At 39.4% G+C, this 10,402-nt stretch overlaps 1 protein-coding gene across 1 annotated transcript in view; it reads left to right on the top strand.

Moving 5' to 3' along the window:
* Ep300 (E1A binding protein p300) overlaps nucleotides 1–10,402 on the top strand; it is a 64,758-nt gene that overhangs the window by 23,159 nt on the left and 31,197 nt on the right. Inside the window, 7 exon segments of the mRNA XM_005354157.2 lie at nucleotides 546–659; nucleotides 1,595–1,840; nucleotides 3,773–3,866; nucleotides 4,363–4,500; nucleotides 6,376–6,493; nucleotides 7,648–7,822; nucleotides 9,447–9,524. Coding sequence (XP_005354214.1) covers nucleotides 546–659; nucleotides 1,595–1,840; nucleotides 3,773–3,866; nucleotides 4,363–4,500; nucleotides 6,376–6,493; nucleotides 7,648–7,822; nucleotides 9,447–9,524 — 963 coding nt within the window.

Raw genomic sequence — 10,402 nt, 5'->3', positions numbered from 1 at the left:
GGTTCTGGCTATGACAAACAAAGCTGCTATGAACTGCTATGAGCACATATCCTTGTGGCACGATTGAGCGTCCTTTGGATATATACCCCAAAGTGGTGTTACTGGGTCTTGAGGAAGGTTGTTTCCTCCTAATTTTCTGAGAAATCACCACACTGACATCCAAAGGGGTTCTACCAGCTTGCATTCCCACCAGTAATGCAGAAGTGGTCCCTGTGAAGCTTGTTTTTGTAAAAGTTTCTATTCTGTGATATTTGGTAGTTGATTTGTTCTAGCATAGCACTGCTCGGGTAGTACTGTTGAAGGCTTTGTGTGGGCAAATACCTAACACAATACAGTTTTACCTAATAGTTTTATGTGTAACATTACCCAATAGTTTTATGTGTAGCAGCACTTTTATGGGTATGTGGTTTTTTTTTTTTTTTTTTTGTGCTATAGCTTGGAATATCTTTAATTTAGGAGAGGTACCACATCTGGAGCAAGTTTTATATAGTTGACTTATTCCTGTAAAGAAAACGTGAAATTCTCTCTCTCTTTTTTGGTTTTAGTGGCACATTGTGCATCTTCTCGACAAATCATTTCACACTGGAAGAATTGTACAAGGCATGATTGTCCTGTGTGTCTTCCTCTCAAAAATGCTGGGGATAAGCGAAATCAACAGTGTAAGTGTTTGAATCTTGCTGATTTATAACCAAGCTTGAGAAGTATACTAGCACCGTTTGATAGAGTTAAGATACTGCTTGATATGTGAGACTAGTGACCAAACTGGTCCTTTAATGCCATACTGAATACAAAGGTTTTCCCTCTATAAATTAGTAAAAACAGAACTCAGTGCGCCTTATCTTTAAAAACATCAGTAGGTGAATGTGTATTTTCTTGCCTCTCTTTGAGAGAGTCTTATTAACTATGTAGCCTACGCTGCCTTGAACTTGCTGTCTTTTTGCCTTAGCCTTCTGAGTGCTGGGATCACAATTGTGTACCATCATGTACAACTTAGTCTTGACTTTAAAATTTTCTAAATTGAATTATCATTGTTTTGACATTGAACAGCTTATTCTTACATACTTGCGGCCAAGTAGGTCATTTGAATTTAAACAACAAAAAAGGCTGAACTTTTTTGTTTTTTTAAGACAGGTTTCGTTTTTTGTGTAATAGCTCTGGTTATTCTGGAACTAGCTCTTGTATACCAGGCTGGCTTGGAATTCACAGAGATCTGCTTGCCTCAGCCTCCTACGTGCTGGGATTAAAGGCATGCACCACCTCTCCCTGACCTTTTTAAAGCTATGTTCTTTGTGTGCATGTGTGAATTTTTATTTTATAAAATAAAAAATTATGAGATGAAGATAATGAGATCGTTCTCAGAGAAAAGTAATAAGTAAACATACTGCATTTAAAAAGTACAGCTACCACATCATTCTAAGCATTTAGCACATATAAAGCATGTATTTAGAAAATTTTTCAAAAGACCAGTTGGAGACATGGTCTATGATACTAAGATCCTTCAGTAATTGAAACTTTAAAAAAATTCATTAAGCATTCTAGTCTCTTTTTCTTACCAATGATAGTATTCTGATACTGTGTCTTTTGTCTTTTCTAGCAATTCTTTCTGGAGCCCCAGTTGGGCTTGGAAACCCTAGCTCTCTAGGAGTGGGTCAACAGTCTACCCCTAGCCTAAGCACTGTTAGTCAGATTGATCCCAGCTCTATAGAGCGGGCCTATGCTGCACTTGGACTACCCTATCAAGTAAACCAGATTCCACCACAACCCCAGGTACAAGCAAAGAGTCAACAAAGTCAGCAGTCTGGGCAGTCTCCCCAAGGCATGCGACCCATGAACAACATGAGTAAGTTCCTTGTCTAGGTCAGAGGTGATGTGGTTAAGTATGTAATATCGTGTATAAATGAAGATTAATGTAGGCATGCTCCCTCTCCCCTCTGCCTCCCTACCTCTGTTGTCTCCCTTTTTGTTTTTTTACTAAATGAATTTTGGAATTAAGATAATTTTAAATTATAGCTGAAGGACTTCTTTAAAATCGATATGTTGAAAGAAATTGCAATCAATACTTGATACTTTGGTTACGTTTCTCCTTTTCACACTTGAGATTAAATTTCCAGAAATAACATCCTTTGTGTCTCATGGACCTTTACCCACTGAGTCCATCTGATTGATCAACCCTATATGTTCTTTTTTTTTTTTCCCCCATTGGTTGATTTTGTTGCTGTTGTTTGCTTTTTGAGAAAGGGATCTAGCTGTCTTGGAGTTTGTCATATAGACCAGGCTGGCCTCAAGCTCAGAGATCCTCCTACCTCTGCTTCCCAAGTGCTGGCATTAAAGGCATGCACCATCACACCTGGATTAGCTAACCTTGTTTTTAGAAAGTTAATTTTTTTTTCCTTGGTGGCAATATTGTATACCTTTAATCCCAGCACTTGAGGCAGAGGCAGGTGGATCTCTGAGTTTGAGGCCATCCTGGTCTACAGAGAGCAATCCAGTACAACCAAGGTTACACAAAGAAACCCCATTGCAAACAAAACAAAAAATTTATGTGTATTGGTGTGTGTCTGTATGCACATGTACTTGTACTGACTGGAGGGAGTACAGGAGGGAGTGTTGAGTCTCCCATGGAATTGAAGTTTTGAGGCTTCTGACAAGGATGCTGGGAACTAAACTTGAGTCTCCTAGAGTACGATCAAGTGTTGTTTTTGTTTGTTGTTTGGTTTTTGTTTCTTTGAGAAACAGCCCTGACTGTTGTGGAACTCACTATACCAATCCAGCCTTAAATTCAGAGACCTACCTGCTTCAGCCTGTAGTGTTGTTTAAAGGCTTATACCATCATGCTAACATCCAAGCGAGTGTTCTTAACCCCTGAGTCTTTTCTCAGTCCTACCCTTTTCCTTACATTTTATGTATGAGTATATTTTGTTTGCTTTTATATTATTTTATCACATGCACATAGAGGCCAGAAGTGGGGTGGCAGTATTCTGGATTATAGTTTCCATGTGGGTGTTCTTACAGTCTTCAATCTGTTTTTTTTTCTTTTAGTATTTTTAATTATATGTATATATGTGTGTGTCCGTTCATGTGTGCATGTGAATGTGGTCAGAACTGTTGAATCTTGAGTTACATTACAGGTTCTTGTGAGCTATCTTACATGGCTGCTAGGAACCAGACTGGTGAGTCTGTTTTAGCATTAGGGGTCTTAACATTGAGCTGTATCTCTCTAGCCCTGCTTTGTATCAGTTTATTGTCTTTGGTTTTTCAGCATAGGGTTTCTCTCTGTATCTCTTGACTGTTTGGGAACTCACTCACTAGGCTAAGCTGGATTCAGACTCACAGAGATCCGCTTGCCTCTGCCTCCCTGGGATTAAAGGCACGTGCCACCACCACCTGGCGAGACTCTTCTTGATTAGCCTGGAGCTCACTCATTGACTAGATTGGCTGAGCAGTAAGGTCTGGAGACCACCCCTTTTGGTACTAGGGTTACATTTGAGCACCGTCAAATTCATGTTTTATGTATATGCATGAGATCTGGATTCTGGTCCTCATGCTAGTGTAGCCAATTGAGCCTTTTTTTCTCCCAGCTCCTCTGCCTCTTTTTTTCTTACTGGTTCGTATGGTTGCCCCATGTGCTAATTTTTCTGTGTTGTTAATTGCATTGCTAAATGTATGTGCTATTCTTTTTCTAATTTGACATTTTTTTTCACTTGGTTTAAGGCATTCATTGTATGGTGACTATTTTTTTTTTCTTTCCCTCCTTTGCTTTGTTTTGCTTTAGGTGCTAGTCCCATGGGTGTAAATGGAGGTGTAGGGGTTCAGACGCCGAATCTTCTTTCTGATTCCATGTTGCATTCGGCCATAAATTCTCAAAAGTAAGTTTGTGCCTTAGTCCCTTCAAATACTTGAAAATTCCTTGAGTTTTTTTATTTTATTTCCTTCTTTTACAATTAACTTTTAGGAAGGAAAATGCCCTAATTTGGCATTTAAATGAGTTAAACTATACCCCTCCATCCCATTCTTCAATGATGGATACTATCAGAATATATGTGCAAGTGTATAAAGTTTTCAAAGAATATGTTTCTTTTTAATGTTATTTTAAGCCAGTGTTCAAGGTTCTTGGTATGAGGTAGTGTGTGTCCATATGGCAAAACAGCCTGGTGACGTGAGTTGGATTTTCAAATACAAGAGTTTCTTCCTCCTCGTCCTTCATAAGGAAATGTAACACTGAGTCACACACACAAACAATATGTAGTCTCATACATATGCCTCTTAAATACTCAGTCACCATTCATGGCAGTAATTACTGTTGTCTCTAGTTAAGTGAAGCCTGTTTCCAATACTAAAACTATTTGCCACTCATTTTTAAAGCCCAATGATGAGTGAAAATGCCAGTGTGGCCTCCTTGGGTCCTTTGCCAACAGCAGCCCAGCCATCTAGTACTGGAATTCGGAAACAGTGGCATGAAGATATTACTCAGGATCTTCGAAACCACCTTGTTCATAAACTGTAAGTAAAGTGATGGCATGTCAGTCTTAAGTGTTGTGGTGTTAATAGTGTTTCCAAAATCTAATCTTTCTCTGCTTTCCTCTCCATCTTTCTTCATGTTATTTCACAAGTCTTATCATTAACATATAAATTATCCTGCCTAGTGTTAAGAAATATTAAATAATTTTTGTTTACTTGGAGATCATTAAATGGTTCAGTGACTAAAGACTCTTGCTCTCAAGTTCGTCCTTGGACTTAAATGGTAGAAAGGGGGAAACTGACTCCTGAAGATGTGCTTTGAAACCACAAACAATAAATTAAACAATTTGAATAAAAAATTACTGCCAGAGTATTTGATTAGGGTGAGTGAGTGCCACTACGACATGAAGTAGGTGTGATAGTGTGGCAGAAGGGTATCAGAAATTATACACATGCATGTACAAGCTTATGCTAGTATCACATACATTTTTAGAGGTTGCCACATACCTTACTGAGAAATAGTTCAGTGGGAATCTCTTTATTTGTATTTTGAGTTAGGATTTTTTGTAATCCCAGCTGTCTTGGAACTGGCAATACAAACTAGGATGGTCTTGAACTTGGAGATCCTCCTACCTCTGCCTGTTGAGTACTGAAATTAAAGGCTGTGGCTACCACATCCAAGTTTAGAGCGAGAACCATGATGACAAAATAGTAGCTATCTCCTTGCTTCTCTATAAGTTGTAACAAAGTTTTGAATAATTGTTGGTTTTGTTTTGATAAGTAAATTTAAAAGAACAGAAATGTTTAAAGACAAATGATATTGGAAGAAAAGTCAGGTTTTCTCTGTTTATGTGGCACAGTACAACTTTTATGTAGAATCACAAAAACCAGAGAGTATTTAGTTTTATTCATGTGCATGTCTTTGTGTGAGTTTTATCCTATGTGGTTATGAGTGCTTGGGGAGATCCACTAGAACTGCCTGATACTGCTGATGAGAGAACAGGAACTGCTCTTAATCACTAAGTGGGCTCTCTAGCCCTCCAGAAAGTATTTTTATGGGGTGGCTTTTTGTGATTACCAAACCTCTTTTAAGTAGGGCTGGAGAGATGGCCATGGCTCAGAGGTTAAGAACACTGGCTGTTCCTCAAGGGTTACTGAGTTCAATTCCCAGGAATTAAATGGTGTCCCACAACCATCTATAATGAGATCTGGTGCCCTCTTCTGACATGCAGGCAGAACACTGTATATACATAATAAATCTTTTAAAAAATTCTTAATTTTTTAAAAGTTAATATTGTTTTATATTGTAACACCTTTAATAAAATTGTTCGATAGGTATGGTGGCACAGGCTTTTAATTCCAGCACTTGGGAGTAAGAGGCAGGCGGATCTCTGAGATTACAAGACTTGCCTAGTCTACAGAGGTCCAGGACAGCCAGTGCTATACAGAGAAACCCTGGTTTCCCCCTCGTCCCCCCGAGGAAAAAAAAGAAAAGAACAAAGGAAAACATGATCAAAATTAGGCATACATTGTTCTGTTGGTAAATTTTGAAAAATATAGTAATTTAGGGTCTGGAGAGGTGACTTAAGAGCGCTGGTTGCTATGTCAAGTATCCAAACCAGCTCACCCACATGGCAGTTCACAGCTGTCTGTAACTCCAGTGCTACTGTATATGATCCCATTTTCTGGCCTCTGTGGGCACTGCACACTCACGCAGACATACAGGTAAAAAAGCCCTAAATAAAATAGCGTTGAGACTTAATGGAATTAACTTAAAAAAATAATTTTATATTTTGTGAATGAACCATGTCAGTATTGATAAGGGAAAACGTCACAGTAGTCACAATATTGTGTATTTCTGTGGTGAATGTATATAAAGCTGACACGCCATTATAGTGGTACCATTTTATGTTCCAGTGTTCAAGCCATATTCCCCACTCCGGATCCTGCTGCTTTAAAAGACCGACGGATGGAAAACCTTGTTGCATATGCTCGTAAAGTAGAAGGGGACATGTATGAATCTGCAAACAATAGAGTGAGCATGAAGCTTTCTTCCTTTTCTGAAGTGGGCTGGTTGATTGTAGTTGGTTGCTTTTTGCTCTTTGTTCTTTGGCTCTTTGCCACCCAGCTCCTCAATAAACCACATTTGAAGACTTTTTCCTTATAAATCCAGCCTTAGGTTGTCTAATTTCTAGCCATCTTTTCTTAAATTATTCCATCTATCTTTAGCCTCTAGACTCTGTCTCTCAATCATTAATGTACACACACACAGAAGAATGACAGAGTTTCTTTGAGTTTCCTGACTATCCTGGAAATAACTAGGTCTGGCCTCAAACTCAGATCCAACTGCCTCTCCCTCCTTAGCGCTGGCATTAAAGGTGTGTGCTACCATGCTCAGTTTATATTTTATTTCTTTTTTCTTTCCCTCTGTAGCTTTGGAGCCTGTCCTGGAACTAGGTCTTTTAGACCAGGCTGGCCTTGAACTCACATAGATCCACTTGCCCTCTGCCTGTGCTGGGCTTAAAGGTGTGTGCCACCACCGCCTGGCCTATATTTTCTTTTATGGCGTTTTACTAATACATTAATTTGGAAAGGAGCTTATTGTTAATAGTTGTGGGCTGAGTTATATAGAACATATTTTGTCAAGTAGTGTTTTCTCTGCATTAAATTTAATGTTTAATGCAGGGGTTAAGAGCACTGGCTGCTCATCCAGAGGACCCGGGTTCAATTTCTAGCACCCACATGGCAGCTCACACCTGTTTATAACTCCAGTTTCTGGGCTTCCGACAACCTCACACAGACATACATGCAAGCAAAGCACCAAAGAAGGCAGTAAATGTATGTCATTCTTTCTGTACCCTATAAACTGCCAGTTTGTGTTTTGTAAATAAAAAATTTATGGAAGATACACTTTAATTTTTAACTTCATAGTAAAATTGCTAATCACATGTTATTGCAAGTTGAGTTCATTTATTAATGACATACATTATAGTCTTCATAATTTCTTGTCCTTTTTTTTTTTTTTTTTTGAGAATGATTTCTCTGTATCCCTAATTGTCCTGCAACTCACTTTGTAGGGCAGCCTCTCCCTCTACAGCCAAATTTAGTTCTTGTCTGCTCTTTAAATGGTTCAGTTTTTCTGTTAATTCTATTTCTGTTTTCTCATCTTTACTCAAATTTTATTTCTAGGCGGAATACTACCATCTCCTAGCTGAGAAGATCTATAAGATCCAGAAAGAACTAGAAGAGAAACGGAGGACTAGGCTACAGAAACAAAACATGCTACCAAGTGCTCCTGGCATGGTTCCAGTTTCTATGAATACTGGGACTAACATGGGACAGCAACAGCCAGGAATGACTACTAGTAAGTACTCTTTGTTATACTTAATATAAAGAAAATAATACATTTGTTTTTTAAAACTTGGAGGGAGGGGGGCCGGAGAGATGGCTCAGTGGTTAAGAGCACTGCCTGCTCTTCCAAAGGTCCTGAGTTCAATTCCCGGCAACCACATAGTGGCTCACAACCATCTGTAGTGAGATCTGGTGCCCTCTTCTGGCCTGCAGGCATACATGCAGACAGAATACTGTATACATAATAAATAAATAAATCTTAAAAAAAAACTTGGAGGGAGGAGTATTAGGTTTCTAGGTATGGTAATTGACATAACTTGATAATCTACAATTATTTTCACTGCCCAAGAGAGCCTTTGAAATTATAACACTTGAAATGGCAGCTTGCATGTTTTCACTGGCTTTCTTCATCATCCACCTTTCTTACACATGACAGGTACCCAGTACATATTGATAGACCAGGTAGATTTATGTTTCAATAGAAACCTACATTCTAGTTGGTTTTTTTTTAAGACAAGGTTTCTCCTTAGCTTTTGGTTCCTGTCCTGGAACTAGCTCTTATAGACCAGGCTGGCCTCGAACTCACAGAGATCCGCCTGCCTCTGCCTCCCGAATGCTGGGATTAAAGGTGTGCACCACCACCACCTGGCTAGTTGGTTTTTGTTGCTGCTGTTTTTTAAGGGTTTTGGGTTTTTTTTTTTGTTTGTTTTTTGGTAAAGGTTGTCTAGTGTTCTATTGCTGTGATGTATATTATGACCAGTTTTAGAGGGTTAGTTCATGATCATCATGGTGGGAAACAAACCTGTGGTACTGGAGTGAGAGGGAGAGGGGCATGTATGTACTTTTGAGAAGTCTTAAAGTTTACCCCTATGTTCTTCAACAAGACCATGCACATCACAACAAGGTCCTACTTCCTACTCCTTTCCAAATAGTTCTACTCTTTGAATGCCAAAGCATTCACATATGAGCCTGTAGGGCTATTCTCATTCAAACCACCACACAGGGTTTTTGCCCTGTAGACTGGGCTGGCCTTGAGCTCAGAGATCTTCTTGCCTCTGCCTCTCAGGTGCTGGGACTATCAGTGTGTACTTCCACCTTGTAGATCCTGGCTATCAGACTCAGGTTGCCAGGTGCAAAAGTAAGAACCTTTGTTCACAAAGCCATCTTGCCCAGTGACACTCTTCTTCTCTCTGTGTACCTTGTTGAAACTTGGACGAGAATCTAAGGAAATACCAAAATTAATATATTTTATTCTTATTTTAAATTTTAAGAGGCACAAAATGAATGGCCTAATGGAGCCTCTTTCTTCATATTCTTGTCTAATTAAAATATTTGTCTATTTAAAACCATTGATCTTTGAGATTGAGGTTAGAGATTCTCTAAGCTATTATTAATACTTGATGGGATTTTGTTGTTTTTAAGAAACGAAGGGATGCCGGGCGGTGGTGGCGCACGCCTGTAATTCCAGCACTCAGGAGGCAGAGGCAGGCCGATCTCTGTGAGTTCGAGACCAGCCTGGTCTACCAAGGGAGTTCCAGGACAGGCTCCAAAGCTACAGAGAAACCCTGTCTCGAAAAACCAAAAAAAAAACCCAAAGAAACGAAGGGATATCTAACTTTTTCTACCTTCCCCTCCAGATGGTCCTCTACCTGATCCAGCTATGATCCGTGGCAGTGTGCCAAACCAGATGATGCCTCGGATAACTCCGCAACCTGGTAAATTTATACAGAGTTGATTGTAAAAGTCCCTGATGTAAAACAGAATGACACTCCCACCTTCCTTTTTAATTCATCAGCAAGTCCCATAATTAACTGCTTTGGAAATTTGAAAATCCCTTGTATTGGAAATCCACCAAGGAGGGGAAAATGAGGAGCAGATTGGCTGACAGTTCCAGGAAGTAGTTCATAGTAAATAAGCAAGCATCCGTTTAAAACCAACTCATTGCCAGGCATTAGTTCTCACCTTTAATCCCCGTACTCTATAGAGTAAGTGGCCAGTTGATAGAACTCTTGTTCTATCAACTGTCAGTACTTGATGGTGAATTTCAGGCTAGGTAGACCTTCATACTTAAACCCTGTCTCAAAAAAAAAAACAAAAAACCCAATATAATCATCATCAATTTATTGGTTGCATGTGAACATTTGAGAGGCAGGGCTAAGTGGACGGTTTTTAGTTCAAGCTTGAGTTCCAGGCTAGCCAGCACTGTAGAGTGAGACTATTTCAAAATTTTAAAATGATAAACAATGTAGTAATTTACTACATGGTATAAAATTTAGTTCAGTAACTATTAGCAATAATACCCTTGCTTTCTGGCTGGTGGTAGCACACACCTTTAATCCCAGCATCCCAGCATTCAGGAGGCAGAGGCAGGTGGATCTCTGAGTTTGAGGCCAGTCTGGTCTATAAGAGCGAGTTCCAGTACAGGCTCCAAAAGATTACAGAGAAACTGTGTGTGGGGGGGACGATGACGACAAACCAAACCAAAAAGAACAACAACAGAAAAACCTTTCCTCCAGGCTAGAGAGAGAGAGAGAGAGAGAGAGAGAGAGCACAGTGGCTATCTCAGATACTGACTGCTGGTTCAGAGGACACT

Source organism: Microtus ochrogaster, chromosome 15 (assembly GCF_000317375.1).
Source record: "Microtus ochrogaster isolate Prairie Vole_2 chromosome 15, MicOch1.0, whole genome shotgun sequence".
In the NCBI taxonomy this organism is placed as follows: Eukaryota; Metazoa; Chordata; class Mammalia; order Rodentia; family Cricetidae; genus Microtus; species Microtus ochrogaster.
This window is presented reverse-complemented; position numbering and strand designations above follow the sequence as displayed.